Source organism: Symphodus melops, assembly GCF_947650265.1.
Source record: "Symphodus melops genome assembly, chromosome: 5".
Taxonomy (NCBI): Eukaryota; Metazoa; Chordata; class Actinopteri; order Labriformes; family Labridae; genus Symphodus; species Symphodus melops.
This window is the reverse complement of record NC_136695.1, coordinates 13,758,679-13,778,016: the sequence shown is the minus strand read 5'-3', so window position 1 is coordinate 13,778,016 and position 19,338 is coordinate 13,758,679. Positions and strand designations below refer to the sequence as shown.

Sequence of the window (19,338 nt, the reverse complement as noted above, 5' to 3'; positions counted from 1 at the left end):
TATTCGAGCATGTGAAATTTAAATATATTTGATTACAATTTAAATGTATATCAGTTCAACAAAGTGTGACTCAGCACATCAAAGGCAATTTTCATATATCAAAAACCCTTCATAGCGAGATGAAAAAAACATTGAGTTCGTTCAGGCATTCTAACAACAGTGTTTATGTAGACTTTAAAGATGGTGATGTTCACTTGAGAATACCAGAGGACAAACTCTACTTTTTCTTGGCTCTTTAAAGTCTTCAGCCAATCAAATAAAACTTGATCAGCGCACAGTAGGCTCGGCAGCTGAAGCGGACTGCCAAGCATTTCTTGGATGACTTATAGGCAGAGAGCCGTGCCAAAAGTGTCTGAAGGAAAATAGGGTTATATAGGTCCATGTCTATGCATCACAAACTTTACTTTATTTGTCAGGAATGAACTTTCAAAGGTATGTGGGCTGATCTACACTTAGAGGCATATCTACATCGAAATTGTATGACTTTCGCTGCCAGTATACAAAATTAAACTGAAATCCTCTGAAACTACCATTGAAACTTTAATTCGTTGCTCTTTTAAGCGCCGTATGGTCTCACTTTAAACAAATGTCAGAGACTAAAGTAAGTTGGTTTACAGGACTGTGACGTCGACTTATGCAAGCGTCGATGTCCCTGTGTTTACCTTTTTTTTGTCATTGAAATTGATTTTGTTTCACATTCAGTTTTAAGAAATAGATGGCTTTAATTGCCACATGGTTCTTGATGAATGAAAACGTTGATTCAACAAGTTGTTTCTTTTACTGTCAATGTTTTGGCAAGGACTTTTTTATCAAGTTTTGTTTGTTATAATTGTTATTTACATTGTTTTATTTAGTTTCAAGAAATAGATGCCATCTGGTTCTTGACGGTTCAAAACATTTATTTTACAAGCAGCCCCCCCATTGGTTAAATGTGATTTGGCCAAATGTGTAAAATTTGGTCAGTTTTGCACACTTAATCCAACCCTTATTTGGTTGCTTTAGTTTTATTTTAATTAATTGATATGAAGAACTTTTGGGGGGATATGAACCCATTCATTGCTCTGAGAAATCATTCTCAGAGCAAAAAATAATAATCAATTTACAGTGCAACAGACACTTTAATTGCTACACAGTAAAAGAGAAAATTATTGGAATTTTCAGAGGATTGGGGAAAACTGAAGAGCTTCTATAATGGATGTGCTGGCCCTAAACTGCAGCTGCTTTATTGGAAGGAAACCACAAAATATATTTTGCCACAGGGATCATTTCAGTCCGACACATGCTAAAGTTCAATTCAGCAGGGACAACATGTTACCAGCATGTTTGCAATTTATCAAAAATGCAATTGTTGCTAAATCAAGAGACAGCAAATGATGCACAATTCATGGGGCTATCACTGGCTGTAATACAATCATCTTTGTGAATTTTGTGATCATTTGAGATGTTTTATATGTGGTATTACTTTATATATTGGTGGGCAATATAATCCTTTAGTATTCACTCGGTCTAATAATAGCCAACAACAGCCTTCAATAACTTGGCTTGGATAAGGAGAAACACGTTAAGACACAAGAGAGAAAGGAGAATAATTGAATTGAATTGAATACCTGACTTAAAACGCGCTTTATAAACAACTTGACTTGTTCACACTGATTTTTGTGTTAGTTGAAGACATTGAACTCTGTATTACAATATGTGAAACTATCAAATATGTATGGCCTAGAGATGGTAATGACTCCAATGTAAAGATTTATGGGATCAGAAATATTTGTTATAAAGTATTTGACTGTTTAATTAATGTGCTGGAAAGAGCTTATAACTGTGTCCAACAAGTCATTAGTAGTGAGTGTCTCCTGTGACGCCTTCAGTGTTGCTCTTAATTGTGCAAACTGAAAGGTGTGAATGGAATGAAGAGCAAAGTGCTAGAAGGAGAAGTTCACACCCTGGCTCATTTCAGAACAGTTGACAACTCACCCCATGCCATTTCTTTAAATATCTATTGCTTAAAGTAAAAAAAAAAAATCATCATCCTCCTTAAAATTGTACACAATACAGTTGAACATGTAGGCCTGGAAAGAGTCTTCACTGTGTTCAAAATGCAAATGAAATATATTGCGACCTTTACTTTAATGAATCACTTCAAAAATAAAACACGTCCTCTTTGAATTCTTTATTCTGTTCATTTTCAAAACCCATGTCATGATACAGCTCAATTCTGTCTCAACTGATCTGTTGTGGCTCTGAGCAAAATCAAGGTCTCAGAATGTTGTGGACCTGAATGTTATAGAACCAGAAGCAGCCTATGAACCTTGAACACAATTCTAATTTCAGCTGCCAGATGTCGCTGGGGCAATGAGCATTACACTCATCCAAATAAAAATGTGATGAATTATAAATTACTTTAGACTATGATGCCACACTTTTTAACAAATACAGACGTGTCTTTAATAGTTTGCATATATGTTCTATGCTAGATTTTATAGTTAAAGGCGTAAACGTATTATAGCTCCTGTGAGAAGTTTTAACTGGTTATAAATCTTGAAATTAATGTTGATGCCTTTAATGATGTACAAAAGCAATCAAGACCATCAGGACAAAGACTGATCATTCTTAATATTTTGTGATGCCTGAAACCACTGCCTGAAGGTCACTGTCAAACCAGGAGATTAACAGCATGCTGCAGAAGGAGACTTTTTGTCCTGTGCATTGCGTCTTAATGAGTGAAACATTTGTTAAAGGAAACAAAAATTGAAAACATTTCTGAAACATGTACAGGACAAGATCAGCAAAGCTGCAACAGGTACTACTTTGATCACCGGGGGTGCCAAAATAGATATCAAAGCAAAATTCCTCACAGGAGTTCTGAAAAAAGCAAAAAAATGTAGTGCAGATTGTGCAGTGGGGCTTATGGACTTATTGAGTAATCAGTATGCATGGTACAAGTCCGATTTGTTGATATACAAGTGCCCTTCTTTAACTATCAGGCATTCTGTGCATTACTTTCTGGCAGTTTTCCAGGAAAGAGCTATAAAAAGACGATAGAAACAAAAGATAAGGGCAACTAAGTGTTTGGAGAAGCTCACCGCAGGTCACTAATTAACAGTAATAGATGCACTGCAGCTGTAATTATACTGGAACTGACTCATTGGCCTTGGGTGTAAGGAAAGTCATAACTAATGTCTGAGACAGACATGGCTCTTGAATAATTTCAAAGGATATGTTGTCGATATCTGAAACAGTTTGAAGTGAATAAGAGCTCTTATTGTCGACAAGGGTAAACTCACAGCACTTGCTGTATATCTGAATATTAAACTGTAAAGTTCTTGAAATAAAAGCCTGCATTTAACAATAACAAGTGTTGTTTTACCTTTTGAAGTTTTCAATAACGCCCTAAAGATATCAACTCTTTCCAATCCATTGTTTGCCCTGAGCTAACAAAAGTTTTCTGTCGAGAGGAACCTTTAGAAACAGTCAATATAACTGAAGCCAGGAAAAAAAAAATGCTATTTCTGAAGACTTAAAGTTTCTGCTGGTCTAAAGCCTCATGAAAATCTATACAAGCCTTGTTTGTATAGATAGAACTTATATAGGGATAAATACTATGGCTATAATGCCAATGGATTATTTTAAATTTATGTCTCCAAATCTCCAAAATATAGTGTTGTTACGCTGTGCATATGGCCCCTCATGGTACAGAACAAATATCAATTGTGATGCAGGAGAAATTCAAACATCAATTGCATAATACCACAGAGGGGTATTACATTTTGGCAACAAAAAACAAAACAAAAAAACATGCTATCTATTTGCAATTTTTACCAAAACAAATGCAATCTATAAGGTGTACAATTTCAGGGGGAAATGACACAGTAATGAGGTTTTGTCAACATGAGAAACTTCCCTGAAAACTATTTACTTACAGTTGAATTCCCTTTTTGGTAGAGAGTGAGACTTTCTTGCATTATCCTTCATCATAGTGGTGAAGAGTGAGTTACGTGAACTAGTAAATGAGGTTGTTGGGTGCAAGATTTCTCTGGGGCTGAGCTATTTATTTCTCCTGTATATCTAATGACTTTGTAACCCTTTGAAGAAGATGGAAGTTTGACGGAGTGGCAGTGCTTGTAAGCACACAAGCAGCACACTTCCCCTAAGGAAACGCCTGTGGACTGTCTGTCTGTTTTCCTGGCTGCCTGCTTGAGTAGCTGCTTAGCTGATTTTTCATGCAGGCAGGCAGAGAAAGATTGACTGAACCTATGTTGGATCAGAGGGCAAAGCTGATAAACAACACATGCACATATACTGCATGCACGCACGCACACGCACACACACACACACACACACACACACACACACACACTTTTCCAATCAATTGGAAATCCACACGGCCACAAAGGGAACATTGAAATGATTTGAGGAGAAAAGATGAAGTTAAGTTTTACAGGTCAGTTGTCTTTCAAATATTTTTTCAAAAAAGGGCAAATCAAAATGGCATCGAGGAGAGTTTAAGATAGACAGGGCAATGTTTTGTTGCAAATGCACAACCTTTGGAAAAGAGCAAGCAGATAGAATTACTCCTCACGCAGCAGTACATGTTTGTTGCTTTACTGCAGACTATCTCTTTTCTTGGCCATTGCTTGGCTGTGTTATAGAAAAGCCTCCATATTTCTGTACTCATTAATAATACAGCATTGAGCCTTTTCTTTATTAAGGTTGCAGAAAGGTAATCATTAAAGAAAGTAGGCACTAATCTCTTATAAAATTCACATTAAATTTGAGCCTGTTTGCATGCCAGCATTCTTGTACAAAGACTGGCAGCAGAAAAAATTAGATTCAATCTGGACGTGTCCTTTGCTGTGTCCTTCGTATGCATGCAGATTCAAATCCACTTAATTGCAGTCATGATTCAATCATCTCTGAGAGCCTACAAGCATCACACATTCTGAGATCCTGAGAATGAGCAGCACATACATATTCATGTGTGTGATGTAGCACACCATATCAGCATAAAAGGAAGAAAGGTATAGAGCAGAGACAGCCACAATGGTTTGCATATGTTATTGATGAGTACACTGTTTACTTTTTGTATGCGTCAGTCTTCATCGGCAATTTACATTTGAAAGCAGAACATGTAGGTAAAGTTTTTTTGGTTTAGGATAGCTTTCTGAGTTCTGTTTTTAAGCCTCTAATCCAAGTGCTACAGACCAATCATGTCAGAGCTTTAGCATTCCTGGTGACGAGAAAAAAGAGTCAGAACGCTCTTGCAGAAATGTAATTCCTGACTGTTGAGTTATTTTTCCATGAGCATGGGTTACGTGGGCTTTTTATGTCTCTATAATAAGATATCTAAATATAATGACAGATCAGATACAAATTTTCATGTCATCGTTCACTGTAACTCCGTTTTACATCCAAAGTTTTAAGTGAGACTGAAACAATTAGACCGATTCATCTGGATTATTTGTTCGCAGACTCGCTTTTTGTCCCTCTCTTCAACACGCATACAAGCATGCGTTTGTGCAGTTTTGCATTGAACAGCAGAGGTGACAGTCTGACAAGAGTGTTTCCCACACAAACTATAACATACCAAGATATAAAAATACATTTTTTTTATTTTTTTGATCAGCATAAGAGTAACTTCCGTGATCAATAAACTCATGGACTATCTCCCTTTTCTACGTATCTCCTCAGTTACTGTATGTGTTAGTAGTATAGTGTCAGTTTGACACATATAGTGTCGTCCATAGTTGCACATCACTATGAAGGAACGTCCTCAAGCACATCTTAACTGATCAGCAAGAAAACATCATGACTGTTTTTTTGCAGGAATTCAGTGAGTGCAGCCCTAACATGCCTGAGGCCAAACCTGGCACCTTGCTACGGTCCTCCCTGGAGTCAAACAAAACCCACAAATAGCTGGACTGGGTTGCACCCAGAGACCTTCAGCGGGCGGCAAAGCACACTAAACAACATTCCTAAACAATGTTTGTTAAGGGAAAACAACACAACTAAATGGATACAAAATACATGTTATGGATACATATATATCCTCAATTGTCTTTTATGGAGAATTCACTATTGTCATAATGATTTCTTTTTTTTTTTCAAGACAACAGGATCTAACTCTGGCAAATCTTCTGACAGGAGGTAAAGAGCAATAGAAGCAGGCATGAGAGGCAGAAATACAGAGCAGGAGACAGAGCACAAATGGGCAGAAAAAGAGGCTTTGGGGGTCGATTCTGGGGCAGGTGGGTGATGAGGAGGGGGTAAAAGGGGGAAAAAAGGGGTATTGTTGATGGGATGAGGACTGAATCTGGAGGATGAGTTCAGTCTGGGTAGACGAAATTGTAAAATATAAAGCAGAAAGTAAAGAACTTTCAAAAGGTCTTGCAAGCAAAACAGAGAAATGAGATGAGAAGCCATGGAAGCACATGGGCAATAGGAAAAAAGAAGGAAAGTTAAACGGTACAGCTAAAAGGTGTGAGAATATTGAATGAGGAAAAAAGAAAGGTATGCTTAAGACAAAACCAACATAAAACATATTAAAGAAACTGAGAAAAAGAAGTAAAAATGGATGAGCGATGGAGTTTGCATGAAGGAGCAGAGGGGAGAAGAGTATGGCTGGGCGGGATGGTCACAGAAGGATAGTTCATATTTAGACAGCTCCCTGCTGCACTCAGCTCGGCTTCAGCACACATAACTCTGTTCATCCATTAGTTCAACTAATTCCCATCGCCATCTGCCATGCAATTTCAGATGCACCTCTGGAGTCGCAGAAAAGGTTCAGGACTTTGGGGGTAGGTATGTTGATTTGGAAAATATGAGATTAATTTGCTTAATTGAGGTACCTAATGTTTTCATAACTCAATCGTGAAAGTCCAGCAGGAAATTAGGTGGAGAAAGTGTGATCATGCGTCCCTCTCTTAAAAATAAATTGAGCAAATTTCTTCTGGTTAATGGATTTTTCTGTTAAATGAGGAGCAGCTCTGATCATAGTCCTTCTACCCTGGATTTTGCGTCTTTTATTTTTCACTTAACCAGACTTCCTTAAAAGCTGTAAAAGATAAAGAGCAGAAAATGATGTTGTCTTACCTTCATAAGCTGCCTTAAATCCATGAGCACTTACTGCAAAGTCACTAGTAAGCCTCAGTGAAAAAATTGAGCCAGAACTGGTAACAGGTGGAGGTATGGTAAATCCTGTTAGCCTGCAGATAAGAGAAAAATACATCAGTAATGTGGAATGTAAGGCATATCAATCACATCATATTCGATTATCCATTCAATACAATTGTCCCCAACCTCTTTCTTTGGAGACATTCTCTACCTGAATCTGAGAAAAAAATTATCTTGTTTGCATCGAGTCATATTACATAACTAGTGGGGGGCTTGTGGTCTCTGACTCTGCCTTAGCTCAATGTGTAGAAGTACCGTAGGTGATACCGAGTCAGAGCAATTGAGTCATATTTTGTCTGATATAGTTTTGCAAGTATTGCACTAGATTTTACCAGTTCTTCATATGGTTCAATATTGTGTTTGCACCAGTTGCAAAATTACTGCCTTGACAGTACATAACACCAAACTTTTAGTACAGCAAAAGGAATGAAGCAAGCTTCAGGCCTCAATGTGGTTTGTGCAGTTGAAGACAGTTTTCTGCAATAGTCCTGAACAGGGTTTAACAGAACCCCGGCCAAAATCGGGTCTTTTATGTAGTGTTGGATGGAGTTGCTCAATCTACTGCCCAATTTTAATTGCCCACCAAATAAAGTTTTTTGGATTAAATTGTGATTAGATATATAGCCTTACACATACCAAACATACGTCCTAATCCTAACCTGTTCCTGGTGCCTTTGAATGATTTATTAATGATAAACATAACCTCAATCTGTGGGACTCTGAGTCCCAGTTACTGTAGTAAGTGGGACTACAGTTATCGTAATATGTAAATTCATACTTTTTTAATTAATATTAATTCCAAGTTATTTTCCTACCAGTTGATTCACTTGTGTATTCAACCTACAAGTTGCTTTTTGTGTTATCATGTAAAACCAAATTAAAACATGCATTTAAGACCATTAAACCTCAATCAAAGGACAACCTTGTTCTCTTTGAAATACATTTATTACAATCTAGCCATTTCCTCATATTTTAAGATTTCAAACAGGCAATACTTGAAAAGTTGTGAAGCAGAAACCAAAACACAACCTGGGTCTGTTAAACATTAACTACCTGGGGTTAATTGAACATCTGTCATTTTTGTATTTAAATTAGATAGGCCAGCAGGTGAAGTGGCTGACCGTATATTTATGAGTTCCTGTTGAGAGGTATCAGCACTAAAACCCAATGACTCACAAAAACTGTGCACCACGGTAACTATCACTAAAAAATAATGACTGTTCCAAGACCTCAATTCTCACACCTCTGCTGAGTTTGAGAACTGCAGCATTTTGTGTCTAATAAAATAGAAATGCTTTGAGAATTGTGATGCAATTTGTCGACCAATAATATACTAGGTAATATACAATGAAAGCCCAAGTGAAAACCTTCCCTATTGTTGGATAGCGTTTGAGGGCTGGCAGCTGCATTGTAACAGACTGCTTCATTACTGCATTTCAAATTAGGTGCGGATCCAAACAAATCCATTTACTTTCACGACATCGTAAACAAGATGTGTTGCTGACCATTCCTCAGAGGCAGTTGCTGATGTTCTATCGACCTTTCACTGCTGTAAGCCAGGCTGTGCTGCATGAACACAATGTGTGCATCAAACAAAATGTCTCCTTCTCTATTTCCATCCCCATTTTGGTGGCTTTCTATAGATAGCTTTTTGTGTGACTAAACCTCTACCTGACAAAGACCCTCGTGAGTAATGTCCATAGAGGAACAACTGTTTAAAAACAGAAATCTTCCAGTGACAGCAAAGAGGATGTTGTATTTACAGCTTCAATAGAGTTTCCAATTACAGCACTGTGAACTATGCTGGTCCTTGCAGTAAATAATTTCCCTTAGTTGCAGGTACTGCACAGCATGCCAACACACTGCTAAAAGTCAACTGCCACATGATGCAGTATTAAATACATGAGGAATCAGAACTTGATCTTATAAGAAGCTTGACTGCAAATACAGCACCGAATATTAAAACTATCAGGGTTCAATTTAAAGTCGAGGCAACAAGGGGCATGAAAAGAAAAGTCTTTATGGTTTTGCTGAAACCAAACATCAAGAACTGGCAGCGCTGGCAACCTAGTGGTTAGTGCCATCCTATGTACAAAGGCTTCAATCCTCAAAGTGGGCGGCCCGGGTTTGAATCAGACCTGTGGCTGCTTTCACTATACACATTCTAACAGCCGAGTAAAATGTCAATACTTATTAAAGTTTGATTAAAGGAATTATTTTTCTGATAAAAACAATTCATAGAATAATAATTATTTCAATGATGTCATGTTCTAGGCTTGAACCTGTAGGCAAATGTGTTGCCTACAGGTTGCAGTAAGTCCTAAGACAGTAAAATAACGTTTCAAACTATTTTTCAGCACAGAACTTTTTTCCGGCAATGTACTAAAAAACATCATCAGCACAATGCTAACTTTCAAGTTGCTCTTTAAAAATACGTCATCTCTGTGGCACTCTATAGGCCTCGTCTTCAGAGTCGTAAAAAATAAAAAATATAACACGACAATATACAGTCTCATCTCATTCCTCTGCTTTCCATTGTTCCACTGGTAATGTAAAAAGAGCTGGAGGTCTGTGTATCCATTGACAAAGACCAGAGCATAGAGGCAAATAGTGCCCAGGATCACCAGTTTGATTGTACTGCAGTCAAAGAACACATAGGACCTTACTGCAGCATTGTGCTGAGGTTTATTTATTTATTTACCTCATGAGGTCCACTTTCCTTTCACTTACTAGGTCACTTGTCCACTGTTAAGTTTGCTTTCTTACTTCAAAGACTCAAAAACTGAATTTAGATCTGTTTCTTTTAAAAGCTAATACACTGATTCTATGAGAGGTCAATTTAGGGGGAATTTTATTTATTTGACTTAAAAAAAACATGTATAGTCCTTTTTTTGACAACTCTATCACAATATTAACATCAAGGCAATGCCGTTTAAATAATTCAATTTCCTTTGGAGGCCCAAAACTTTGTTGTACTAAGTTTAATACAGATTTTAAAAATAAAAAATCCTATAGCCTGCATTGGACGAAAAAAAGAAAACATATGGAAATGAAATATTTGGGTTTGCATCGCTTTGGTCTGGCTTCAGCCCCTTAAGGGCTTGGTTGTGGACGTGGTAATAAATCCTCTGAACCCAACCTCTACCGGTAGCACATGTGTACGCCAGCTTTGTTGTTGTGCCTCAAAAGCTAAATCGGTGGACTTCCGCTTTTTTCGTTCATACACTTCACTCATTGTAGCCTCCCATGGTACAGTTAGCTTCACGATGAACAGGGATTTCTGTGAGATTGACCACAAAAAGATCTGGCCTGAGAATGGTGTTCAAGATGGAAACTTAAGTTGCTCATCAAGATCAACCGGCATTTTCCAGTCCCTTGCGGCATCTCAGACGGTGCTATGCTCTCTTGCTGCTGGTTTAACTGGGCCCTGTCCTGCTTTCACAAAGTGGGTAGTGGATGGGTGTCTGAATGTTGGGTGAGGGAGGGTATTGGTGGTGGTTTGCCTTCCTTCCAGAATGATTGCCAATTGTCCTAAGACTTGGTTATGCCTCCAGGTTTAATGGCCTTGGGACAGAATGTTTTTTCAGCCGGAGAGAATGTGCTGGGGTTTGGCAGAGAGGGCATGCTGGATCTTCTCCAAACCACTGATTTAGATTCTTAGGTGTAAGAAGAACATGGTAGGTGGCCCTGATGATTAAGCTGGTTTTGCTTCCTTCCTTTTCCCACAAGTCTCTCCATGTGAGCTTATGATGCTCCAGGTTATCCCAGGCAGTCCACTGACCCTGTTTGGCTTGTGACACGGCCTTTGCGCATCTCTCTGCTTCCTGTTGGTGCCAGACCTCAATAACTACTAGCTTTCTCCTCTCTGCAGGTGTTGCCTTGTGCCATGTAGGTCATCTTGTCCCAAGTCCAAACCCACCTCTTCCTTGTTGCACCTGTTCCACAATTTTTCCATGCCTGAAAGCAGATTGTGCTTGCGCTACAGGCTCAGCTGGGGTCCATTTCTTCCCAGCTGCCAGTTTGGGAAGAGCTGTTCATATGGCTGCATCTTGGGACTCCGCCAGGTGCACTTGTACTCCTCAGTTAAGCTAGAGGCCTGCAGTTCCAGAGCACCGAGTCCATACAGCTCGATGTTACTAAGGCAGCGCAGGAGACTCAGCCACTTCTTGATGTATGCACTGACTGTCCTCTCCAAATTCTCAAACTTTGGAGATTGGAAGCTTGTACACAGTAAGAGGCCAAATCAAGTGAGGGAGCAATCCAAACTGCAGAGAGCACAGTTTCAACTTACTTTTGACTTACTTCTGGCAGTGGTGTCTTGTCAACACTTACCAGTCCTTTGATTGCATCTTCCCTCAGTTGGTCACATTGTTCTGTGTCTTTAAGGCTTACATTGTACCACCACCCTTGGCTCCTATACAAATGAAATGGGTTTTTCATTGATGTAGAGTCTCTGGTCGGCAAGCTTTCCTTTGATGATGGATATGCTCCTGGATTTTCTGGGTTTTAACTTCATTCTTGCCCGCTTAATGTTGGAATGAAGCTTCTCCAACAGGTGTTTGGTACAGGCAATGGTTGAGGCACAAATGGCTTCTGTTCTGATTAAACCTTAACCCTTCTGATATGTCATGGTACAAAAAAGTCCCCAAGCTTTCTTTGGCAATACATCTCTTTCTGTAAGTGTCATTTCCAGAGGAGTTCAGGAAATGGAGGGTTCAGAAGTGCCACATCCATAAAGGAGTATATTACTTTCAACAAATCTGTTTTGGGCCAAGCTGGATGGTGATTAAAATTAGTCCCTGACCCTGTATTCGGAAAAGGGTATCAGTAGGGGAACTAGTAGAAATGGTACATTTTGCCCATGATTAAGAAAGTTTTACCACTTACTGTTGTGTTTCAGCCTTGACTATAACATGGTATCTGCACATTTAAAGAACCAATTTCATGACTTGCAGGCCCATTTAAAACCTCTAAAAGTAGAAAAATAAAACCACAGTTGCAACAGAAATTGTCTCGACAGTATACTCCGTTCAGAGTTTTATTAAGTTTAAAAAGAATTTAAACAGCATGATAGTTTTGCTATAGCATAACAAGAGCATACTTATTGCACATTAACAAATAATTGTTGTGTCATTAAAGAGGACATTGTATTCCCCTTTTCAAACAGGTCCCTGTGGTCTCTCTCGGAATGCTCTATTTTGGTGTGTGTCTCTTTAATGCAATGAGACCCTCTGAGTTTGCCCATTAGACATCACCACTTCTCTAGTAAGAAGAAAAATGGCTGACTTGTGTAAAAGTTGGGTCATGGGTTGGAGTCCGTGGGTTGATAAACCAAGAGAGAGGAGGATAAAAGGATAGGATGAATTTATTCTAAATGTTATGGTTCGATAGACACTCACGTTCCCTAAATGTATGTCCAAAAACAATGTAAAAGTTGATTTTCATAATATGTCCCCATTATGTCAAGTAAAACTGCATGGTAGTCCAAATGAAGATAGGGCTCCCCTGCTTTAACCATCAAATAAACATACAGTATGAGGGCACTGTAATGACAACCTGACAATCAAGTCAGTATAACCTTTCAGAGCTGCATGAAAATTACATTTTCTGATAAATCGAGTAACGACAAGAACAGCAACAGATCAAGCAATGAAAATATTAAGCAGTTGCAACCCTACAAAAAAGATGCACAAAATGATCATACTTTTTTTTTACACAATTCCAAAGAACCCTGAACCCATTTGCAGAATGTATTTAAACTGTTGTTTGACCCTGTTTGTCCATGGACTATGGTCTTTCATGACACAACCTGGCAGTCTTCTTGTCAGTTTCACTAGCATCTGGTCTTTCTTTTCCTTTGCTCTTCTCTTCAGTGTGTTTGGGGTTAGAGTTAAGTTAATGGCATCCTTTTGGAGACTATTGCATAGTTCTTGCATCGATTTTCTCTTCTTCTTTAGAATATCTTCTGTAATTTAGTTTTTTTAGTTTGATAAGCCTTTTACACTTTTCCTTGTTTCTTCTTTCCTTGTCCAGTCAAGCTCTGTATCTGGTAGGTGCAGTTGCACAGTGGTTGAGCATCTTGTTTGTAAAGGCCTTTTGGTTAGTGTGCCATACACTTTGACATGATCACTGAGAAGTACATGCAGTAAAGTTGTCCTTTGACATGTGGCCTGTTTCCAAACATTAAATGTGAATATGTTGAACTGCGAATACTCCATGTTAAAGCTAGGGCATCATTGTAGCATTCAGCTGGTATTCTGTCAGAAATGGTTGGAAGACTCTTGAAATTCGGCAACAGGAAGGAATCCATTCTGGCCACAGAAATGGTATCATGATGATGAGCTAAGATAAGGAAGTCTCTTTGTTTTGACCAGATCCACATACTTGACAATGAAGGGCCAAACTTCTGCTCTTTCAAATGCTGGCAATTTTTCATGCTACCGATGTCTACAGAAAGGTTGATGAGACTTTGCGGATTTTGCTGCAGGGCTGAGTACATTCTTCATCTGCAACACAGCAAAGCCACTTTTGAAGGAGTTGTAAAGGGTATGAAGGCCACGACTTTCAACTATTTCCAATTGAGCCCCATAATGTTGCTCACTATGCTCTTTATGTGTGAGCTCCTCAAACTTCCAGTTAAATATGGGTCCATCCATGGACAAGGAAACCATGTTCTTAAGCTTGAGTTCCTTTGCACGCTCCTGCAAATGTGAACAAAAAAAATACAATTTGAAGGACAACTCATTTCTAATAAAAGTGTAGGCACATCACTTTTCTCAGGCATCTTATCCATTTATATATTCCCTCTTGATAATATTCTCAATGTGTCTGCAATTAATATTAGTCTTATTCCAATCTGTCAACACCAGGTCTCTGCCTTACAGAATTGTAGCAGAGAGCATAAACAGAAAATGTATTTTTTAGTTTATTTTACTTTTAACAAGGACAGTCCAATTGAAGGATCTCTATTTTTGAATAGAGAATATTTTCTTACTATTACCATTTTATACTTAGCCAAGACAGAAAGCAATATAAATAAAACACATTTACAGACAGAAATACAAAAGACTGAATACATTTTCATAAACAACCAAAGGGAAACACATTTTAACAAAAACTTTCGAATTATAATTCAAGCATGAACACTATTGTAGAATAATATAGAGAGGGATATAGACATTTTAAAAAGCCACTTATTGCTCATAGCTTACCTTGAAATGCACCAACATATCGTCAGCTGCTGAATGGCCCATGAAATGTGATCCAAAGAAATAGATCTAAAAATGGTGACCAGTCTCATAGATTGTCCAGTGTTTCACTTGCTGGTCTAGTTGTTTGTTCTTAGTGGATCCATCCATGCTCTCGTCAGACATAATGACAACCACACCTTGCGTCACTGTGGAGATGAGCTCCTTTTTTTTATTTAAGCACATGTCCAAGCTGAACAAGGTAAGCTGTCTTGTTCCTTGCACACGTGAATGATTTTGCACTTTCAGAATCGGGAAACACTTCCCTGAAGACTTTCTTTACTTCCTTTTTTGTTAGAAATGCGGTGGATGTACACTGTATCTATAACAGAATCATTTAGTAGTGCTCAGCCTGTAATAAGCCACATTGGTCTTAATAAATTTAACAGCCACACAGGGCTAATGCTGCCTGTAAATTAGGTGTTAGATTTGTCCGAATTATCATTGAAGAACAAGTTTCAGATTACATAATTTACATATTAAGCAATAGTACAGTTCTGTTGGGCAGTGGACCCATCAGAGAATAAACCTTCATAGAGGGAAATAAGGTGGTGAACAAACACATCTGGAATGACCTACACAAACACAACAATGGACATCATGTTCCTCACACCTTCACACCGCCTGGGACGCATATCTAATAAAAATTAAGAACTTCTAAAAAAAGACAAGATAGAAAAATAGAAAGAAAACAAATAGACACGCTCGCTCGTGTATTTTTCCCTCGATCAAACTTAATGCTTCTCTTCAACAATTCCAGACTTTTTAAGACCTTGAATATCAAATCCTACATTTAATGTATTTTAAGACTTTTTAAGGATCCACATGGACCCTGTAAGTAAAGAGATGAAAGGGAAAAGATGAGGTGCTATGGCAACATATGACAGAGAGATGATAAAGATGATACATCAATCAAAAGATTCAGCGAGTTGTCAAGTATTTAGATAATGACACTGAATGTGATTTACAAAAGCCTATTTTTCAAAGTCTTCTCCAACAAATAGGATATATGAAATAGATACATTCTCCCATGAGCACAAGCAAGGTGGATAAAATGCCATTGAAAAGGCTTAGCTCTGTCAAACTGAACCACAGACTCATGTTTCAAGTCTCAACAGACTAAATCCTCTCTAAGATTGCACTGTTGTCATGATGCCACAAAATAGCAAGGGGAATGAGGATGTCATGGGGTTAGGGTACATGAGGGGAAGACATCTCCTCTAAAGCTGTCAGTGGGAAGGATTAGGAGGTGACAGTAGAGGCAGAGCTGGCCAAATTCTGTACTGCTACTTTTTCAGAGAAGACAGGTCAAGTCTCTAGACATATGGGTCAAGATGACTCATAAAAAAAGTTAACAATATCGTAAACTATTGCAAAGAAAGTGTATGACCACTAACAAAATATTCAACCTTAAAGCAACTTGTACTATTATGGCCTGCTTAAGCTTCTAAAAGGGGACTTCAATCAGTCTAAATAAAGAAGACCTGACATTTTGTAAACATTTTTTAAGAAACCCGTGATATCTAAAGAATTGTGGTTTGTTTTTAAGCAACACCTAATGACTGAAGAATGCCTCTGACAAAATGCAAAAAGAGATCTGGCATTAACTGCTACTTGTTGCTGTGGCAACAGGAGCATCAGGTGAATGGTTTGAAAATGTCATTAACACAAACACTATGGGGCCTTCTGTCTCCTCAGACATGGAGACATGTGACTTAGATATCTGACACACCTGCAAACTGAATTCCTTTTTCATTTGATATTTGACAAAGTAAAGGCCGATAACGCAATAATCTGACTTTGGCAAGACCCGACACTCTATTTGAAGGATGACAGGTGCAGCAGTTAAAAGCATAATAGTCAAATGAACATGCAACATGAAGACATAAATGTTCTTATTTTACGTTTGTCATGAAAGTCAGAAGTTTGTCATGGCAAATGATAGTCAATAAAAAGTAATTTCCTGAGCTTTTAAGGATATCTGGCAATGAAAGATGGTTTTCAGTCTCTGACAAACACTTGCCATTAAACCATTTTTCATTCAAGTTTGCTGGAGAAGCCTTTGCTGGCACACTAGTTTCAAACAACAGGAAAGCTCAATTTTATCCAGAACAGTCATTGACCTGCTTTCATCACATAGAAAAAATGGAAAATGATTTGCAGATAAGTGTATTAGGTTACAGCAAATTATGATTCCAACACCAGTGTTACAAGCAATAAAGATATTTTAATCATATCATACTAAATGTAATATCTGCTGTATGCATTAAGGAAACATTTTTGTAATACTAAAGAACTGAACAGGTTTGGAAATAACTATTCAATGCTTTTATGAGGAAAATAATCAGTTGCAAAGAAAATGTACTAATCCTCTTTGGGGACCAAAATGCAGTTCCATCTCAGTAACACCATGCTGATGGCAGCTGAGGTATAAGCGCGCTTCCATGTATCGAGGCTACAGTCCTCGTGAGGGCGACCCGGGTTCGCGTCCGACCCGCGGCAACTTTATCGCATGTCTCTCTCCACTTTTTGACTCTATCCACTGTCTTGTCCATTAAAGGCTAAATAGTCCAAAAATAAACCTTAAAAAAACACAAAAAAACACAAATGATTAGCAAACAAAAACTTTGACAGTTTCCATAGGAGCTGTTCAAAGACAAAAGGACTGTTTTTCCCTAACCATAGTGGCAGTGACTGAGAACAGTGAGTAATGAGACTTTGAGCAACTAGATGATTTATTATAAATAAAAGTTTCCCCTCAAACAGAAATGATAAGTGTTCTGTTTATGGGTCAATAAGAAACAGATCTATGGCATCTGTATCAAATGTAACCAGGTCAATCAAAGATGTCAATGTGGGTATATTGACACCAGGTGTTCTAACATCTATGGCAATAACCGATTATGGTTCAGAAGAACACCAGGAGCAGCAGACGAAGAGTGTGCATTGAAACAGGGTGCCAATGAGTGCCTGGATAGATGCAGTCTTTCCTTCCACCTGAACACACTACATCAGGCCTGAAGGTAGCTGTCAGACATTCTGGCCATCTGATTAGTGTGTCAGCGCAGCACAACCCATGGAGAGTGTGGACACGAGCGAGTGAGAGAGAGAGAAAGAAAGATGGGAATGATGTACCTTGATTTGTCCGGCTCAATGTCTCTCTACCTCCATTTCTTTCCTTCTGAGTTGCACTAGCTCCATCTGTCACACAAGCTCTCTCACTTCCCATTTGTCGTTCATTATTCACTGTTTCTTATCCCTTTCTGTCCTGCTGGTTCACTGTCATTTTGCCAAAGAAATACACAGCCAAAGAAATACACTTGACACAAAGAGGTTGTGTCTCGGAGGTGGGGGGGAAGAAAGAAATCAAAACATATTGTGGTGAGAAAGGCTTAACCGCATTGACTACTAATATAGAGTAAGCAACAATTAGACCTTCAGTTTATCATTAGAACTGAGCTAAATAAAAGCTGTAACTAAATTGAATAAACGCTTTACTAATGCTGGTCTTCTCAAAACATAAATTAATTCACTTTTCGCTTTTCTCTGTTTAATACGATATGTGAATAAAAATAAGGATTTTCTTGTATTGCAAAAGAAAGTGAGGTATAGTATAAACTATAATCTATTTATGTGTGTCAGATGTGCTGCACATATTTTACTTACATATTTAACTCTCTTCAGTATAGGAAGGGTGTCAGACACAAAACAAAGCTGGGATAATTTTGATCTAACTTTCTCAAGACAAAAACAGTAATAAGTTCACAGGTGTACAGACAAAGGGGTAAACAACCGTGTATCACCATTATTCAACAAATCTGCATTGGGGCTCTTCTTGATTTGAATAAAGAGAAGCAGGTTGATTAAACATTCATTTGCTTTCGGTCATTAAGGTTGGAGTTGACTAGACATGACTAATGAAATAACAAGCCCTACAACTTCTCTTTTATTCCCCGAGACAACCACATGCTACTTTAAGTTATTTTGGAAGAAATTGTTAAATTGTCAGACACAAAAAAAATAAGAAAAACAAAACTTTAGACTTTATCAATAATGAATTAAACTTTGTAAATAAATTGTGACAGAATGGTCATCTTATTCAGTTTCCACCATGCAGTAGTGTGTATTGTCTTATTTTGATCAATCAAAAAATACAACCTTTTGTAATTAAAATAGCTGAACCTTATTATGAGCATTATGTAAACTTCTACTATCTAGCATCAGATCTGCCATCAGCATTTTTTTCCTGCACTTTTCCTTTCTGCTCTGCATTCTCTATGTTAGAAGAATTAACACTTGACACAAGTGGTACCACTTGTCCCATGAATAGTACTGCTCAGCCTTCAGGATTTAATCATGAGTGCCTGAAGAGAGCAGCAATATATGAAACACCGGTCAAGAGTCACAGAAATATGTTCCACCACCTAAAACTCACCTAAAACGACTAGGAGGGTAAAGAATGCTAAAATGTTTGAGGCAAATGTCAGGCTAAGTTGCATTAACCTCTTGGTTATTTCTGTATTAACGCCTGCTCAAAACAGAACAACCACAGCTATAATGTATGCATGTAATGTAACCTTGCCACTCCATGCTAAAACTACAATTACCACCTTGCAGTTGTGTGACTCTGCTGACCAGTCAAGTTGTCATTTACATCCATTAGTTACAGGTACAGAGGACATACTTATTTATACGTTGAAAATCTGTGGGATTTTTTAATGCAATTAAAACCAAACACCAGCATAAGTAGAAGTAGAAGCAAGAAAGGTTGCAACCCCCTTATCATGTATAAAGAAAGTACAGATGACATCAGTATCAGACAAGACTTTTTGCAACAACAAACAAACTGGTATAGGACTGTTAGATCAAGTGGATAGTGTCCACTAATTATCATCATAACAACAATTTCTCAGAAGGATGC

General features: G+C 38.1%; 1 protein-coding gene across 3 annotated transcripts in view; it reads right to left on the bottom strand.

Moving 5' to 3' along the window:
- The window catches only part of LOC306823539 (CUB and sushi domain-containing protein 3-like), a 218,788-nt gene that overhangs the window by 174,700 nt on the left and 24,750 nt on the right, over nucleotides 1–19,338 (bottom strand). For all 3 annotated transcript variants that reach the window (XM_079343128.1, XM_079343130.1, XM_079343129.1), the window contains exon 3: nucleotides 7,090–7,202. In XM_079343128.1, coding sequence (XP_079199254.1) covers nucleotides 7,090–7,202 — 113 coding nt within the window. The remainder of the gene's footprint in view (nucleotides 1–7,089; nucleotides 7,203–19,338) is intronic.